The sequence below is a fragment of the Lytechinus variegatus genome, chromosome 9, assembly GCF_018143015.1.
Source record: "Lytechinus variegatus isolate NC3 chromosome 9, Lvar_3.0, whole genome shotgun sequence".
Classification (NCBI taxonomy): domain Eukaryota; kingdom Metazoa; phylum Echinodermata; class Echinoidea; order Temnopleuroida; family Toxopneustidae; genus Lytechinus; species Lytechinus variegatus.
Genome location: NC_054748.1, coordinates 28,076,272 through 28,095,293, shown reverse-complemented (window position 1 = coordinate 28,095,293; position 19,022 = coordinate 28,076,272). Strand labels below are relative to the sequence as shown.

At 36.8% G+C, this 19,022-nt stretch overlaps 2 protein-coding genes across 3 annotated transcripts in view; both read right to left on the bottom strand.

The window, feature by feature from the left end:
- The window catches only part of LOC121421632 (DNA damage-binding protein 1-like), a 53,295-nt gene extending 50,890 nt beyond the window's left edge, over nucleotides 1-2,405 (bottom strand). Inside the window, exon 1 of one of the 2 annotated variants that reach the window (XM_041616399.1) lies at nucleotides 2,208-2,405. In XM_041616399.1, the coding sequence (XP_041472333.1) occupies nucleotides 2,208-2,268 (61 nt within the window). In that variant the 5' untranslated portion in view covers nucleotides 2,269-2,405. The remainder of the gene's footprint in view (nucleotides 1-2,207) is intronic. The other variant, XM_041616398.1, reaches the window with a different exon arrangement.
- Nucleotides 2,406-10,731: 8,326 nt separating this feature from the next.
- LOC121421631 (carboxy-terminal kinesin 2-like) overlaps nucleotides 10,732-19,022 on the bottom strand; it is a 32,244-nt gene continuing 23,953 nt past the window's right edge. Inside the window, exons 13-17 of the mRNA XM_041616397.1 lie at nucleotides 17,789-17,953; nucleotides 16,863-17,001; nucleotides 14,828-15,041; nucleotides 13,979-14,054; nucleotides 10,732-10,814 (exon numbers count right to left, since the gene is read on the bottom strand). Of these exons, the coding sequence (XP_041472331.1) occupies nucleotides 10,770-10,814; nucleotides 13,979-14,054; nucleotides 14,828-15,041; nucleotides 16,863-17,001; nucleotides 17,789-17,953 (639 nt within the window). The 3' untranslated portion in view covers nucleotides 10,732-10,769. The remainder of the gene's footprint in view (nucleotides 10,815-13,978; nucleotides 14,055-14,827; nucleotides 15,042-16,862; nucleotides 17,002-17,788; nucleotides 17,954-19,022) is intronic.

The following is a 19,022-nucleotide window of genomic DNA, read 5'->3' as shown; positions in this document are numbered from 1 at the left end:
TTATCCAAGTTCATGAATACCAAAGTTTTGCTTGATTGCTGTGAATTGTGTTTAGAAAAGAATATAAAGCTGAGTTATATTTATAGTACTGGTACCACTAGTGCCACTGGTGCCAACTTAGAATTAAAAAAAAATACTTGAATCGGCCGATAAATATGAATTGTAAAATACTTTTTTCGTTCAAAAAATATCATAACACGTGCTAAATGATATTTTTTGACTGAAACAAATATTTTACAATTTGTAATATTTATTAGCCGATGCAAGTATTTTTTTAAATCTTAGACTGCAGCTCTACAAGCGTGTGGTATCTTGATATCAACAACAAAAGATTCTAAAATGGCGACGTAAACAGACTGGGAGTGCATGGAGTGGGAAAGTTAACGCTCGTGCTCTTTTGTTTTTTCAAATTTAGTGCTATTTATTTAATAAATATAAGGAAATTTAAATATTAAACAGGGGGTTAATATGGTTTGGGCCCATTTACGTTAATTTGGGCTCCAAACATAACGGACATGACGGACAAGTGTTGATTTAGCCTTACTTTGACCGTGGGAATCTCATCCCTACACAGAGATAAATGGGATCCACTACCACTACAGGCATCATTGGGGAGTAAGCCCACGAAGTAAATATTTTTTACTCCCCAGACGCCTCCAGGCCAGGCTAGGCTAGGCCTAGGTCATGTAGGTAGCCGCAGAAATATCGGAAATGAAGTTGTATAATTGTATTCCGTTTCTTAATTAAGGGCAAGATCTAACTTACTAATGTTAGATCTTTTATTAGAAGGGAAGTAAAAATTCTCGGGAGCGAAAGTTGGACTTGAAAAGTTTCAGGCGTAATTTTGGCGGTACACACACGTGCACACTGACCAGTAGAGGCGCACGGCCAATATTGGAGACTGTCTCCAATGTGGGAGATTATCTCCAATATCAGAGACTTTTGTGAAGAATTTGGGTATCCAATTTCAGAGACAGTCTCCAGTTTTGGAGACCAATTTCCTTTGTTTACATTTGCGGCAAAAGGATTACCTTGGCGGCAAATAAAAATGTGATAAGCAGATTCCTCATGAAAAATTAACCCTTTTCACCGTCTACTTTAAAAATTCACCGTCTACTTTTGTTTTGATAAGGATTTTTGTTGTCAATCACACACAAAACAAATGGGCTTCTGACCTCAGTGAGACAAAATTTTGGGTGGAAAAAATCATGCTTTTGTTGGTGTTGTTTCTTTTGTCCTTTTGCAAAGCAAGTCTCCAATGTGGGAGATTGTCTCCCCTATTGCACTCATTCAATGAACAAGGTTATAATATAACCTTGTTCTCAGTTATATCTCCATGTGTGACAAAATAAGGGTGGCAATGTTTGGCTTATTTTCTCTTTTTCTTTGGGGCAAATGCTTGATTTTTTTACACTGACAGTTTCCATTAGACCTGTTAATTCATACTGCTTGGCTCTTATTTAAATTTGATTCTTTATATCATTTTTTCTTAATTAAAAATAGAGATCAAAAAATGAAAATTTTCTTGCCATATTATTTTCCACCAATAGAGGGCGTACACAAAAATATGCCCAAAATTCAAGTTTTTGAGCACTCTGGTGAATACAAAAATTATTCCCACTTTACTAATGATAAATAAATTATAACTGTAAGGAAATTAGTAATTTTGGTCACAAAAGTGATATTTTAATGATTTTTTAAAGTGTATGCTATGTACAGCATTGGCATACCATAGTCCTTCCTGTAGATTCTCCACAGGCCAGATGGTAGCAGTGAAGGCTTGGCCTATTGGAGAGTCTCCCATATTGGCCGTGCGCCTCTACTGCTGACAGTCACAGATCATTGACATTGGAATCCCCGAGTCCATGGGCATGGAGAGTAAGCATATATTAGTAAATGATTTTTACTCTCTAGAAGCCTCCTGACTACTCAGCCTATTACTAAACTAAACAAGGCAAACATTGCAAATTATGAGAGCCGAAGTGGGCCTTGGGAGAAGAGGACAATTACAATTACCATTACTATTACCTGTGCATGCAATTCTTACACACATATATCCTATGGGGGCTATCACGATTCTATGATACAATGGTTCGATTTGCACAAGAAATTAGTCCTGTCTAGCATGCACATTGGTTGAGCAAGGCCAAGGTTACTCCGCAATAGTTAGGGTGCTCCCCAGCGTAATAAAACCACTTCTTTCTCACCTGTAACACATCCATTAACAGCTGTTGGTTTGTGCGCAGTAACAACATAGTTGTACGCCATTTTTCTGAATGTTTCAGTTCAATTGAAATATAAATAATGTAGTTTTACTCTACAAACAAGACCCAAAAGTGTTACGTCGCTGGAGTCAGAACAACAGCGCGCTACAATTCCAATTCGTGGCGCGCGTTTTCACAAAAAGACAGGGAATTCAGTTTGCGGGACTGTACTAAACCCAGGCATTGGAGGAAAAACGTGCACATAACATTTACCCTTGTTACACAACATGCACACGCGCACCTGGGGAATCCCCCCCCCCCCCAACGAAATAGGCCCCTACTTGAAAAGGTTTAAAGCTTGATATTTCTTCAAATCATTCGTTTCGTCAATTTACATTTTAAAAAAGCACACCACAAAAGTGGAATCTGCTTCCCGATTCTCCTTGTCCTCTTCATGCAGTTTTGTATAATTCCTTGTCGGGGGCGGGGGGAGGTATCCGAATTCCCGATCCCCACGGGGAAAATGGGTAAAATTAAAAAACAAGTGGGTAAAAGGGAGTTGCATTGTATCTTTTCATTTCTTCTTTTTTTATTGTTGATGTCGTTGTTATAGGCCTGTCTCTCCTATTTTTATTTCTGATATAAAATGAGCGCGTGTGCACCTGGGGGATCCCCAGGTGCACACGCGCACCTGGGGAATCCCCCCCCCCCACCCAACGAAATAGGCCCCTACTTGAAAAGGTTTAAAGTTTGATATTTCTTCAAATCATTCGTTTCGTCAATTTACATTTTAAAAAAGCACACCACAAAAGTGGAATCTGCTCCCCCATTCTCCTTGTCCTCTTCATGCAGTTTTGTATTCCTCCCGTACCGTATACTGTATACGCCTTTTTTGTAGGGGGGGGGGGGGGAGGTATCCAAATTCCCGATCCCCACGGGGAAAATGGGTAAAATTAAAAAACAAGTGGGTAAAAGGGAGTTGCATTGTATCTTTTCATTTCTTCTTTTTTTATTGTTGATGTTGTTGTTATAGGCCTATCTCTCCTATTTTTATTTCTGATATCCACATCGTGCATAGTTCTAATTGTCATTATCATACCGGCTTTTCTCTGCCCTTTCCTTTGTATTGTTTATTGTATTGTATTTTTGTCTTTAGGCGCATCCCGCCACATGCCTCAGCTTTTAGGGTAGTACGCCTTCTTTTTTATACACAACTACATGTACATACTTATATTTTTCATTAAAAAAATGATTTATGCAGGCGCGTAGCCAGGGGGCGGTGGATGCGGTCGCCCCCCCCCCAAAAAAAAAGAGTCCCCAAAAAAGAAAAACAAAAGAAGGGAAAAAAGAGAGAAGAAAAGGAAAAGGGAGGAAAGGGAAGAAAGGTAGCTTTTTTTCTTTTTCTTTTCATTCTTTATTTGTCTTTTCTTAAATGACAATATTGAAGATCTCCATTGTTTTCCCCACCCTTTCTCTAGACCCTGTTTTTCCATCTCAGCTATATGTGTTTCTTGCCAGTTATAAAGTTCAATTGTATGCATTGCGGCATGGAATTAGACTCTTAGGTTAGGCCGAAGTATATGAAGTAATCATTTTTTTTTTAATTGATCGCGCAACTAAGTTCTGGTCGGGTCGGCTCTTAGCGGGTAGTCTTTTTATCAATTTCTGCCGTCACCTCCATAAAGTCAATATCTCCGCTTTTCAGCTCATTACTAAACAACCATAATTTTGAGGCCAAACAGGTTCCTAATTTAAAAAAGAGGAAGGTATAAAATTCTTGTATTAAATTTAAAAAAGTACAATATCTTTTTATCAAATTCTATTAAACTTCATGTCATTTCCCTGCACGTTCATCTCCTGTCCTGTTTTGCGCCCTCAGTTTGAATGACACGTAAGTTTCTTTATAATTCAAAATGAAGCGCTTTAGGATAAGTCAAAGAAATAAGGCATCCTTTTTTTTATCTAATTTCAATAAATCACAGAAATTTCAACTTTTTTGCGCACCATTTTCCTTGTAATGAAGTTCAATAATCCTAGAAAATCAATTGAATTAGAGCCGATGGGGGTATTGGAGATATCTGTATTTGATGAAACGTCCGCCCTTTGAAATTTCAGAATCGCTCTGCGCGGGGAGGAATATGCCGCCCGGCATATACACTTCTCTGTTTTGCGTGTTCAAGAAAAGCACTGTTGCTAAATTGTTTGTAATTCAATATGTCTTTGAGAACACCCTTTTCTCGGGATCCTTTTCATGGCAAAAAAAAAAAAAAAAAACGCTTCGCGCGGAGTTATTATTTTAATTTCCTCCATTGTATTCCTTTTTTGTGCGTTCACAATCAATTTTAAAACAAGGTTCAAAATCACAATATAGTCAACTGATATACTAGAGACAAGAGAGACGGCTCCTTTTCATTTTAATTTATGAAACATCGAAAGCTTCGCGCTTCGCGCCCCCCTAGGAATAAGATGAAGGTCACAGATGTCTGGGTGATTATGTAATAATGGCATTAGAAACTAAGGAGTCAAGTGAGGGATGGTGGTACCATGGAATGAGTTGAACACCTGAATATAGAGAAGGAATGAAGATGCAGAGAATTAGCGGAAAAGAATTCAATGTGGAAAAGGATGAATGAAAACTGAATATAAAATAAACGAAGTTCGTACCGGCTGCAAGGGCAGTACTAAAAAGAAATGCAAATGAACTCAAGTCTAGACGGAACAGAAATGTAAACAGCAAAAGAAAACAAATTAAAGAAAATGAACAAAACAGGAAAATTTCAATAACCATCCTACACTATCTACCTATTTTTCTATCTATCTATCAATCTAGCTAAGAAGGAGAAGGTGAAGAAGAAGTAAAGGAAGCCTTAAAGAAGAAGAGGTGGAAGAAGAGGGAGAAGAAGAAATAAAAAGAAGATGGAAAGGGAGAAGAAAGGGGAAGCCTAAACTAATCATTTAATATCCCTATTTGAATAAAAATGTTTTTTTATATTTTTATTTTTTATTTAAGGTGCTTTTTTTTATTTATCCTTTTTTTTTTAATTTAACTTTTTTCCAAGTCCACACGACTGCTTCCCTCAATCTAATTTCATCTCTCTTGTAACTGATTTCTAAATCTCCCCCTATTTATCTCTCATTTCCATCCACTTTCTATGTCTCTTCCTCTTTCTTCATTTTTTTTTCTTTTTCTTCACTGACTGTCAATTTCAATATCCCCTCTCTTTCTCTCTATACAACTTATTACTCATTTACTCCTCCATCTCATTTTTAACTATTTCTGATAAAATGCCCAATTGAACTAACAGCAGCTGTTAATTAAAACACACCAGGGGGCAGTTTCATAAAGCTGTTAAGAGCAACTTTATGAACAACCGATGAACCTTTCTTACGCGCTAAATCATCATCAATGAACATTTTACCATTTGCCACAAGGATCACCAGTCGTTCTTTAAGTCGCTCTTAACATACGAACAGCTTTATGAACCCCCCCCCCCCCCCGTTACCAACATTGGGTTAATACAATCCAGATGATTTTGTGTGATCCACGGGCATAAATTTAAGCAGCAGGGGGGGGGGAGTGAACAATTGTGCCACCCCCTCCCACTTGAATAGTATTACGTCATGTAGTTATGCACGTGGAGTGATCAGTGACCATGAGGGGGAATTTTAAGGGTAAGAGAAGAGGGATGTTCTAATAACTTTCTTAACCTTTGATGTATTCTGCTCAAACCTTCATCAATATTTTTAAATACCTTTTTTCTGTTATTTTTACAACAAACTTTTCGTCAGGGTGAACTAGATTGGCGGTGACACGACATATGCTCAATACGTACAATGTAAAGTTAAGGATTAGGGTTTATTTAGTTTTGGAAATTAAGTTTTATGTTTGGCTTAACGCACAGATTTTCCATGGGAGTGCCTGTCGCCAGAGCAAATGTCAAAGAACCCTTCTCATTTAAGTACAGATTTCTATCAAATTCACTACATCCTGTATAACTTTACACAATGTTAAAAAGTTAAGTCTTTGCTACACACTAATAAAAGGCATTTCAATGCAAGAATCACTATTTACAGATATCATATCTATTCTCATTAAGAAAAAAGACAAAGAAAAAACATGGTCTCACAAAGCTTGCAAACTACACTCTTTGAAATTAATCATATACTACTCATCAAATAATAAACTTGGTGAGTGCACTTGTACCCCAGAGGAAATTTCAGCACATAGCCCCTACCCCAAAATGTTGGGTTTTGACCCCTCTCCAAAGGCCATCGCACACCTTTCAACTGGTCCACAATCTTATTTTGGAACAAATCGCATTTTGCTTATTTTCTGAAATGTGAATTAAATTAACTAAAAGAATACCAAAAGAAATGAAAATTGTGGATTATTGCAAGCCTTTATTTTGGAGGAAGGCCAAATTAGTTTCAAATCATTGCCAGTTGTACGATTGCTATGACGTCATTACAACTAGATATTAAATTTGCTTTTATTCTAATAAGAATGATAGCACAGTAACAGACTGAACATGTACATGTATTTGTACGATGATTTAGAACATTACACAGTAAGATATTCCTCGTCTCAAGCCACATTCTACTATGTTTAATTCCAAAATCGGGTCATAGACCAATCATAAGGTGTGCGGTGGCCTTTATGAACATAGCCCCTTCCAGTTTAATTCACAAATACTCTAAATCTTTGAAGTGACATGTACCCTATTTTTTTTCTTGCTTGTGGGCCCTACCTTTCATTATTCATTGATAAAAAAAATAATAAACTCTGCCTACCGGTGCAACTTCATAATTTTTCAGTCAAAATTTTCGCCCAAGTAGAGGAAAGTTTGAAGATCAGATTTTGCAAAAGATATGTTAAAATTTATCTTCAATTGAACAGATTTTTTTTCTTATGAACGATTTGAGTGATGTAAGGTTACCAGTAATTTCAACCTGGAAGTATCTTGGTGGGTGTTACATAAAGCCGTTCGTAGCCTACGACCAACTTTACGAAAGACTGGTAATCCTTTCTTGTGGTTAATAATACACACCAGATTAGGTGCCGATTTAGTTCCTACAAATAGAATGATCACCACTGGATCGTAAATTCTCTCATACATTACAAAGTTATACAAACAGCTTTATGAAAACGCATACCTGCAGCCTGTTGCATAAAAATCTTTTACCTGAGAAAACTCTGGTAAAAACTGAAAAGTAAGGTTAGTCTGATTACTGCCATTGACTCTAACACAGGGCAAAAACTCAGGTAAAAAGTACCTGAGATTTCTCAGGTAAAAAGTTTTATGCAACAGGCCCCTGGGGTCCGTTGCAGAAAAAGTTGCGCTTAAACTCAAGTCCAAAATGCACGCTGTTGACTGGTTGGAAATCAAGTTGCGAATGATTTTTTAGAGTTGGGATCGATTGCAACTCTTTCTCTAATAGTCCCCTGGGCTCCGTAACACAAAGGTTTGCGATGGATTGCAAATATGAAAGAAGCGCACTGATTGGTCCCTGGTCAGTATTTTAATCCAAATACGCATGTAACATTGATATTGATTGGTCAGTTCATTTAGCGATTGATCGCTAATCTTTGTGTTACGGAGCCCAGTACATACAAAACAATGTAATATACAACAATGGGCTAAGGCACTTCCACTTTCAACTTATATTCAATTACATTTTCATTTATACAAGTAAATCAAATGAGAGGCCTGTTTCATGAATATTCACAAAAACTGTACAATTATGTGGAGAGTTAGTCAATTATTATGCTACCAAAGAAAACTTGATTACCATCTGAGCTCCGTTGCCAAGTTAAAATCATAATGGCACATTATTTATATCATAATTTATAAATCAATTATTTAAATAGAGCAAGGCGATATAAATATAATCCAGCAAATCTAAAACTGACTGAAATTTGAATACCTTTCTTCCCTTTAAAAAGTATCCTTTAAAAATCAATGATTATTTACAACGTGAGAAAAGTTTAACAAGGGTAGGCTTATCCATTGCTTATCAATGCATTCCTAACAAAAAGTTTAGACCCACAGAAATGAAATATAGTACTTGCGACAAAGCTTAAATTCATTTCCCTAGTCCAAATTCAATCCCATAAAAATCAAACAAATAAAGAGATTGTTGACAAACTTATATGCATTTTCAGGGTCTGAGTTCATTGAAATGCTACAATATCAATATTCTTTCTACATTTCTTAATTATCATCTGAAAATTGTTTGGATCACATACATATAACGGCAAATGAACCAAAACAATAAACATTTCAGAAAAAAATGCTATCTAAATTATATCACATGCCAGTAGATCTATCACAATACTTGTTTTGGCTGGAGAATCAAATGTGTACATACCATAACTTTAACAAAGATCGTACATCAATGTACAAAAAGAGTATACGAGTCACTTTGAACGCTGTGGTATTTGACTACAAATTGTACGCATGATGCATATTTACAAAAGGCAAATCAGCAAATATCGACGCCTCTTTATCATTTTACATATATGTACAGCATCAAAAAGTTATTTACAAGAAATTTACAGTGTCATTACAATTTAATTGTTCTTGTTTTATTATCATTACAGTCTCCATGTAATGTAATTGTCTAACCTCCCCTATCCCGTCACCATTCTCTCAAAATCAGAGTAATTTGATGGAAGGGGGGGGGGATGTTGCTCTCTGCCCCCATGTTGCACCACCCCTGCCTGGATTATTGATCAATTGGCTTGAATCCGCTTGATATCTTGGCAGCATCATTTCTTGAATTTTCACCCAAGACACCTATTGCAGGCTATTCCTTGCATTGATTATCAATTAATTTTTATATTTCTATCATCCATAACACCATGGAAATAAGCTTCTTTAAATCAAATAAACCCATAAACATCACAAATTTTCATTTAAATTTTTGCAGATGAAGACTGGTCCTGGAATGGCTGGAAAGGGGAGATTAGACCATAAACGTAATATTCCATCCTAATCCAACTCAATCAATTTCAGTAATCATTCTCTTATTTACAAAATGGCAGGATTGCGATATCTAATGCAATGCTCGTTTTGAAAGATAATAATGAATTGTGAAAAGGAATTTAGATGGGCATGACTTGCTCATTCGCTGTCAATGCAAATGGTAATACATCATTTTAAATTAAATTTCTTTTTTTTCATTTCATTCGTTTATTTCCATTTCCAACAATTACAGTTTCTTCTGTACATGTTGACATATAACAAAACATATTTCAAATATTCCTGTACAGAAAATTATATTCAAGATTATTACAAATCCGGTGGGTGTTTCATAAAGCTGTTCTTAAGTTAAGAGCGACTTTAAGAACGACTGGTGATCCTTTCTTACACGTAAACCATCGCCAATGAACATTTTGGTTGTATGTCATTTACCACAAGAAAGGATCACCAGTCGTTCTTAAAGTTGCTCTTAACTTACGAACAGCTTTATGAAACACCCACCAGGTTGGAAATGGAGGAGGCTGCTAAAAAGCGGAGCTTGTAGAGTGCAGCCTCCTAATTAATAAGCAATATCAAGCATTACTCCAATAAATGATTCAGTAAGAACAGAAAGCACCGTCTTTGAGGAGATCTGCCATTTTCAACCAGATTAAATTCCTGCATACACTTTGTACTCTGTATAAGTTCTAGCTTCGTGTTCAACTGCTAAAGTTTACACTCCATGCCAATGTTTCAACAATGAAAGCAAAAGTCCTGAAACCGAATTCCAAATTTCATGACAATCTCTCATGCAATGGAACATTTCCTGGCAACTATTCTAAAGCAAAGTGGAAAATTCTGAATCATATTTTTCATACATATTTCAGATAATAGCTCCTTTTCTTATATCACAAATACACTATATAAAAAAAAATGTGTTGCATGCTTGAAGAAAATCTGATGAAGAGGGCTTAAACCCATTCCCGGTAAAAAAGGTTACAATTTGTGAGAAAAATGGCAACGTTCTGCACAGTGGAGTCAATAAAGGACCGCTTGAATGATAACACACTAAATCAATACTCAATGCATTCGTACCACAATAATTATGTTACCAAGCAGGGGTGTGAGTGGTCACAAATAAAAAGATCTGAAAAAAGCTGAAGAGTATTGAAAAAGTCTGAAATAGAAAGAGCTCCCATACTTTTTGTACAGAGGAAAGCCAAATATAAGCTGAAATTCAGCTGAAAATCAAAACAAAAAAATCTGAACTCTCACACCCCTGTTCCCAAGTAGCTAAACACGTATTTTACCCCTCAGATCACTTAAGTTTCCCTAAAACAAATAAAATCATTGGCTAATTCTTTCTATCTTATATTTGAAGACTACCTCGGGAGTGTTTCAAGAAAGGACTTGACGGACATTTATCCAACAAGTTGCCATAGTAACAGTGCTTCTCAGCCAATCAAAATCAAGGAAGTTGTCAGACCTGACAACTTGTCGGATGAAAAATGCTGCCCTGCAATAGCTCTGTATAACACGTTGATAGTCGACACAGAGTTCACTCATCCATGTATGGTTACCCCGATGCTTCGCGAAGCTGCGCTTATTTTATCTTCTTCTGCGCTGTCCCAATGTTGCACTGGTTAACCTGTACACAGGAAGTGATAAAGACAGAAAAGACTTTAGACCAAGTCTGAAGACTTAGCTAATGTGGATCACAAGGTTGAGCAAATTAGGGAACTCATTACAATGAGGGATGAAAAGGATGTATCTTATTTAACTGAAAGTGAATTGAAGGAACTGATTGGCTCTCTGTGCCTACAGGCATATTAATTCCTGGTCCCACCTGGGTTCTTTTTAATGTTGTAAGTTAGAGCAATTACGGGATCGGAGTTCGGTTCGGAAGTTTTGCTCCTAAAATCAGAATCGGTTCGGATATCGGATCGGAAGATATTCAAAAACAAAAAATACATTAAAATTTGTATGTGGCCGGCGCGTGGACAAATGCGGCACGCTACACTGATGGCAGAATTTGTTTTGATCTCCGACAAAAGCGGAGGAAGAAGATGATGAGCTGTTTTGATCTCCGACATAATCGGAGGAAGGAAAATAAGATAATGACGTTCCAGCGCGCGACACTACCGCCGATCAACGATAGGCCTCTTCTCTACAACATCGTGGTGATGGCGGAGTCCGTCGTGAACTTTTAGAGGCCGCATTACTTACCGAAAAAGACGCACTATTATCCAAAGTTGTTTACGATGATATTCACCTTTTCTACAATATCGTAGTGATGGCGGAGGTAATCGTAAACTCTTAGAGGTCGCATGACCTTCCGAAAAAGACGCATTATTATCCAGAGTTGTTTACCATGATATTCACCTTCTCTACAACATCGTAGTGATGGCGGAGGTAATCGTAATCTCATAAAGGTCGCATGACCTCCCGAAAAAGACGCATTATTATCAAGAGTTGTTTACCGTGATATTCACCTTCTCTACAACATCGTAGTGATGGCGGAGGTAATCGTAATCTCATAAAGGTCGCATGACCTCCCGAAAAAGACGCATTATTATCCAGAGTTGTTTACCATGATATTCACCTTGATAGCGAAGGTAATCGTAAACTCTTAGAGGACGTATACGGTAGTCAGATAGTCGTAAATATTACCGCGCATGTCAGCGTGTTCAACTAAATCTTATTTGCCTCCGCTTAAGATCAAAACATTTCGTCTTTTCGTTGTTTTTCTTCCTCCATTTTTGTCGGAGATCAAAACAAATTATCACCAATTATCGTTATAGTTTTGTTCTTCCCCGATTATGTCGGAGATCAAAACAAATCAATCTTCTTCTCCACCTGCCTTTCTGCTAATATCGGAGATAAAAACAAATCATGATTTTCTTCCCCTTTATCTTCTTTTCCTTCCACCGCTTTTGTCTGAGATCAAAACAAATCACCAGCGCATTTTGACGGCAAACATGTCGCCACATGTTTTTTTTTGTCTTGTTATGTTTTGGTTTTTCCAATCCGATTTTTTCCCCAATGGTCAAAAATCGGAGTTCGGAAAAATGTACAAAAAAGGGGAAAATCGGATCGGGAATTGGAATAAAAATCGGTTACAGCATTAGTTCTTTTTTTTTTTTGGTTGAATGGATGTTATAAAGTGTATTTTTTGTATATTGCATATGTTTGTTTTGTAAATTGGAAAACATGTTTTTTATGCATGTGCATTTTTATGCGAATAAAGAAGACTTTGAATTGAATTTTGACATATCCTATAGGGAGATATCTATCCGCAATGTGCTGAACTCGACCCAGGTTAGGTTACTGGAAGGCAGTAATTCCTCAAAAAGCTGTGAGCACCGGCATTGTTTGAAGAGCTTAGCCGGGGTAATATAGGAGCACCTCGAGCATTTATCAAGATGGGTATGTGCACTTTTCAAATTGTTAATAATCAACACACAACACTGCCGCCAGTCCCAGACCGGTAAAAATTGCTGTTGGGCCAGTTACTTTACAGAAAAAGCCAGATTTACTGGTCAAACATGACCAGTAATAAATATATCACACTGATACAAAAGATATTTTCTCCACTTAGTATATTATAAAAAATGGCTCCGGCATCTTTTTAAAATTGAGAAATAGCTGTCATGAATTATGTTGTATGTGTGTGTAGTACTGTTTGTATGGTATTTTGGGGTCAATAAAAGCTATAAAAACAGCAAAATAAAAGTCTTTTTTTCAACGTTTTATTCTTTACTTTTTGGGGACAAGTAAAAAACAGAAAACCTAAAGGTGTGTCTACTGGTCCAACATGAGAAAAATAAGGCAATCTATTTTTTGTGAAGGTTTGAGGAAAATCCATCAAAGATTTATAAAGAAAGTTATTAGTACATTTTTTTTAAATTGATGATGTCATATACTATATTGCGCTTAAATCTAATTTTTATAATGGTTCAAGATGACTAATATTTTCTTTCAGGAGCAGGTGTGAAATGACTTTTGTGTTGATATCCTGAAGGTACAAAAAAAATATATTTTTTTCAATTTTTCAAGAAAATGACATTTCATTGATTACTTTCTCCACGATATATGTGGGGAAGCTCTAACATTTTTAATCTTTGATGGATTTTTCTCAAACCTTCACCTATATTATACAGATATTGACTAATGGGGTGTGTAATATAAACATTCTTTGGACCGCCGGATTTGTATTTTCCCGAGGGGTTATATTTTCCCGAAGTGCGCAGCGCTGAGGGAAAATATGATCACGAGGGAAAATATTAATCCTTTAGGTGGTCCAAAGAATGTTTTTTTACACATCCCATCAGTCAATATCTGTTATATTAGATAGCCTCTAATGATGAAGATAAAGTTAGGCCTAACGATGCGTGCAGCATGTTTATGATATTCAAAGTGATTGATTGAACTGGTATAGATCTAACATTATAGATCTTGATCTATATATATCTAAGTATTGTTAGTCTAACGCAGTGAATGACCCTTTTCTATTCAAATCAACTTTGTTTAGGCCTAGCCCTAGATCTAAATCTAAGTTCGAGCCCAGTCCAGGTCCAAGGCAGGCCGATAATGCATGGTAACATCTAATCCACAAGAGGGCGCCATACACGTAAAAAATATATTCATGGACCGGTTAGTCAATATATTCATCGAAGGTGGACCGGCTGGGAAAATACATGGATTTCGATCATATCACGTGACGCGCAATTGACCAATCGCGCTTGGCTATCTAATATTTTGTATTATATTTTCAGCTATTTTTTTTTTACAATAAACTAATTAGTGGCTTACCTTGGTAGCAAACCTCAGAGAACAGAGTGTCTCTTGAAAGTTCTCTTCTTTGGGTGAAATGTTGACAAACATTAACCTATAAGAAAAAACAAACAAACACATGAAGTCACCGATCTGGGAACCACTGGCATATCATTGATATAAATCAAAACAAAATATTTATTACATACTAATCATAATAATAATAAGAGGATATGTAACCAGGGTAGCCACTTCAGTTCCGAACACTGTTCTCCCAGCGGGCCCTGCTATTATTATTACCCAGCTAAGCTAGGCTACCTTTTCATGTACATACAGCTTTTTGAGGAATTACTTCCTGCCGATGCCCCCCCCTTAGTTACCGGTATGTCTCACATCCGATTTGCTGACTATGATGATTGTACATAAAAGGACTATATATACATTACAGTATCATCAATAATAGCAGCTACTTCCATGCAAGAAAACATGGAAATGATATTTTTAATTACAAAAACATAGCAAAATAAATTACTAGAAGAAAATTCAATCAAAAAAGTAAATTAAAAGTTCATTTACGACACTACATTTATTAGTATATTAAATACAGATCTTTGAATAAAAAATTTGAATCCAGATCCCCCCTCCCAGATCTGTGTGGCACTAGCTTTTCTTGTTGCAGATTTATCACAAAATATATTTTGAGAGGGGTGGATGGATTCCATCCCTCGCCTTTTGAAGATTCAGGATGCTGGTTCGTATGCACTTTACACCTAATGCTAAAAAACCCTCAACCCACATATAAATTAGCTACGACAAGTGGTACAATGTCACTAATGAGCTTGTTCTAAGAGTACAAGAGGGCTGATAAAAAGTACCGGGTAAACTTACGTCTTTGAATTTCCTCCGAGTGAGTTCTGAAGGAGGTGAGTCAGTTTGCTATTCCTGTAGGGGATGTGAGAGTCTTTGTTTGCCAGGGCCAGGATCACCTTGCCAAGGTTACTGAGACTCTTGTTGATGTTCTGGGTTTCTTTGAGACGATCGCCGGTTGAACCAGACGATGATAGTCGCTCACTTCCAGCCAAATCAACCAGGTTCAGTGTGCCTATTCCACGCAATAACAAAGGGAGAGAGAGAGAAAAACCGGTTACTTAAGACACTTGTTGATATTCTGGGTTTCTTTGAGATGATCGCTGGTTGAACCAGAAGACGATAGTCACTCGCTACTAGCCAAATGAACGAGATTCAATGTGCCTATTTTCAAATTATAACGCAAGAGAGACAATAAAAAACAGGTTAGTGAGTCTTGTTGATGTTCTGGGTTTCTTTCAGCCTATCGCTAGTCAAACCAGACGAGAGAGAATAAACGGTTAGAATTACTCTTGTCGATTTCTCGGTTCAATTAAGACAATCTCCATTTATACTAGATGATAGTCCCTCACTGCCCACTAAATCAACCAGATTCAGTCTGCCTATTTTCAATTAAATAACAGAGAGCGAAAGGTTACTGAGACTCTTCTTGGTGTTCTGAGTTTGAGATGATCTCCAGTCAGACCAGACGGTGATAGTCGCTCACTCCCAGCTAAATCGAACAGATTTAATGAGCCTATTCTCAAGCAAAGAAAGGGAGAGAAAAAATAACAGACACAACAGTAGCAGGGGTGTGAGTGGTCACAAATAAAAAGATCTGGAAAAAGCTGAAGAGTGTTGAAAAAGTCTGAAATAGAGAGAGAGCTCCCGTACTTTTTGTACAGAGGAAAAGCCAAAAATAAGCTGAAATTAAGCTGAAATTCAAGATTAAAAAATCTGAAATCAGCTAAAAATCTGAACTTTCCCCACCCCTGCAGTAGTATCACATTGAAGAAAACAAAACAAAATAGTATCAAAATTACTTGATTTGCATAATTATCTCTTTTGAAAATACTCTGATGCAAGATTCTGAATTAAGGAACAGCTTTCAATGAATTTTCAAGAGAGATGATGTATCAAACTTTACTTGGCGCAGCTCCAGATTTCAACTGATTCGTTTCCCATTCTCCGCCAATCTAATGATCGAGATTGCAATTCGCGGTAGTGGAACAACCATTTTAATCATATCCCGAGAAATATTACAAATGTGTTTGTATGACACACTGGTGTATTTATGAAATGACATATACATGGAAAGTTGACCTGCCACCCCAAAACCAACATTAAATGGCCAAAACTGAAATTTGATAATTTCATTCAGTTTGAAGATTCACATCCTAAGCTTTAAAATGATACATATAATAATAATATGCAACATTTATAAAGCGCTTAATACAAATGTTTCTAAGCGCTGCCAACTATTACCCCGGCTTTAGCACGGCTACCCTGATCGGGCGCATCGAGCATTCAAGGAATTTCTTCCTACCGGGTACCCATTTACTACACCTGGGTCGAGAGTGGCAAATGTAGATAAACGCCTTGCCAAAAGACGCCAGTGCTGCAGTGGGATTTGAACCCCGGACCTTGTGGTTTACAGTCCGGAGATTTATCCACTGAGCCACATCACCTCTACATATATAACTTGTCAAAACTACATAACAATTACAAACTAGTATTTGATTAAATTCCAGAAAAAAAAAATAAGTGAGAGCTTATGAAAAAATAAAAAACAACGCTTGAAGTTGGGGTTCACTCAAGCATGAGATGTGAACACTGTGCAATCTCAATAAAAGTTCCAAGCAGTCCAAAAAAAATTGTCAAAGAAAGTCTTCTATATTTCATATTCACCTTTACAACTCAAAATTTTTACAGTATGAAGAAGTTAATTTTTCATTAATTTCTGGAGACCAAATAAATATTTATATACTTACAGAGAACCTTCTCTCGCAACTTATTGCTGGTTTGGAGGTGTCTGGTCACATATTATTTTCTGTATGTAAATGGTATAAGAGCTTACCTTGGCAATTTTCTGATGTGATTTGGTTCTGACCAGTGAGTTTCAATCTGAACACGCTGTGACTTCTTGATGATCTCTCGTTGCAATTAGTCGCTGCTACGGCTCGGTTCTGCGATGCTTTATGTAAGAGACTGTTGACCTGCAGCGAATGGGTATAACAGAGAGAATATTATTGATTCATCTTACTCGTATTACAACAGTAAAATAGGCCATATGGTTATTTCATAAAGCTGTCCATAAGTTAAACGCAACTTTATGAACAACTGTCGCTGGTGACCTTTTATCGTGGTCATAGGGTTTGCTGTAGTTCCTATAAAAGGTTCACAAGTCGTTCACAAAGTCGCCCGTATCTTACGAACAGCCTCACGAAACATCCACCTGGCAAATGAAAGTCAATGTGGAGCTAGGTGCTATTCATTCCCTAGGAGCAAAAGTACAGTTTAGATGAAGTGAAAATTAGAATGTTTGGGTTGAAAACCAAGTGATGGTTGAACTAAACAGTCATTAATCACAAATTTGAAAGAACAATTCTGACTGGTTCCTAGCAAAATGCGCATGCAACACTAATCTTGATAGTCTATTACATTTAGCCACTAATCGGTAGCCTTTGTGTTACGGGGCCCACGTGGGTTTAATATGCGCAATGGTGTTAGATGATCAAAGAATTGATTACTGGACCACATGATATAAGACCAAATCTCAAAAAAAAAAAAAAAATTCCCCCTCAATTTTCAGGGGCTACATTTCACAACCTACTACTTAAATCTGCATCATTTGATAAACTTTAGGGCAGTAAATTCCAGGGATCTTTTGAGCATTTTGGGGGAGGGTAGCAAAGTTGCCCTGTGCCCCTGTGTCCTTTTTTCCCCCAATGACCAAATCGATTACAGACTAAGTGGATACAAACCCTTCACTTTTTGTCTCACCTGATTCTCTGACGTGACATCTACGATGTTGATATTCGTCACCTCGACCTCACTGGACTTTGCTTCCACCATACGGACCTCGTGCTTGACCTTCGAGTTAGGCGATCCTAACAGATCACGGATAGTCTCGTTGTATATCTCCAGGAAGCTTGCTTGGAATGTATACTACAATAAATAAGAGAAGAGTTAGGTATTTCTAACACATCACAGATAGCCTCATTTTAGATATCAAGGAAACTTGCTAGGATCAATGTGTACTACAATAAATAAGATTAGAGTTAGGTATTTCTAAAAGATCACCAACTGTCTCTTGTAGGTTTCAAGGAAACTCGTTAGGAGTGTGTACTGCAATAAATGAAATTCTATATCATGAACAAGATCACATATGGACCTCGTGCTTGAGCTTAGACTTAGGCACTCCTAGCAGATCATGGATTGTCTTGGTGTAGATCTTGAGGAAACTGGCTTGGAATGTGTACTGCAATGAATGAGATTCTATTCACACCAAAGCGTTGCAACATTCGTCATTAAAAATGTGATATTGGGTGGCCAGTGATACGTAAAGGATTATCTCACTACTCAAATAAAATGTATGGGAATGAGTTACTGTAATGCATCAGGATGATGCAAAGACATGCTGACCAACTACAGATGGGGACCACAACAACCAGCCCTACTCTGTAATTTAAAGGACAAGTCCACCCCAACAAAGAGGTGATTTGAAAAAAAAGGAGAAAAATTCAACAAGTAAAACACTGAAAATTTCATCAAAATCGGATGTAAAATAAAAGTTATGACATATTAAATTTTCGCTTAATTTCACAAAACAGTTATATACACATCCTGGTCGGTATGCAAATTGGCAGACTGATGACGTCACCAACTCACTATTTCTTTTGTATTTCATTACATGAAATATTTCAATTTTTTCCTCCTTGTCAAGTGAAACAAAGTTTTATTTCTCCCTGAATATGTGGAATTACCATTATTTCAACAGTTTATGGTTAAGTTAAGTTGGTCCTTATTGTCAAATATGTAAAAACTGAAATATTGTATTATTCAAACAATAAAAAACAAAAGAAATAGTGAGTGATGGACATCATTGACTCTTTCATTTGCATATTGCCGAGTTGTGCATTTGACTGTTTTGTGGAAAATAAGCGAAACTTAAAATGTCATAACTTTCTTATTTTACATCCTATTTCGATGAAATTTGCAGCGTTATTTTTTGTTT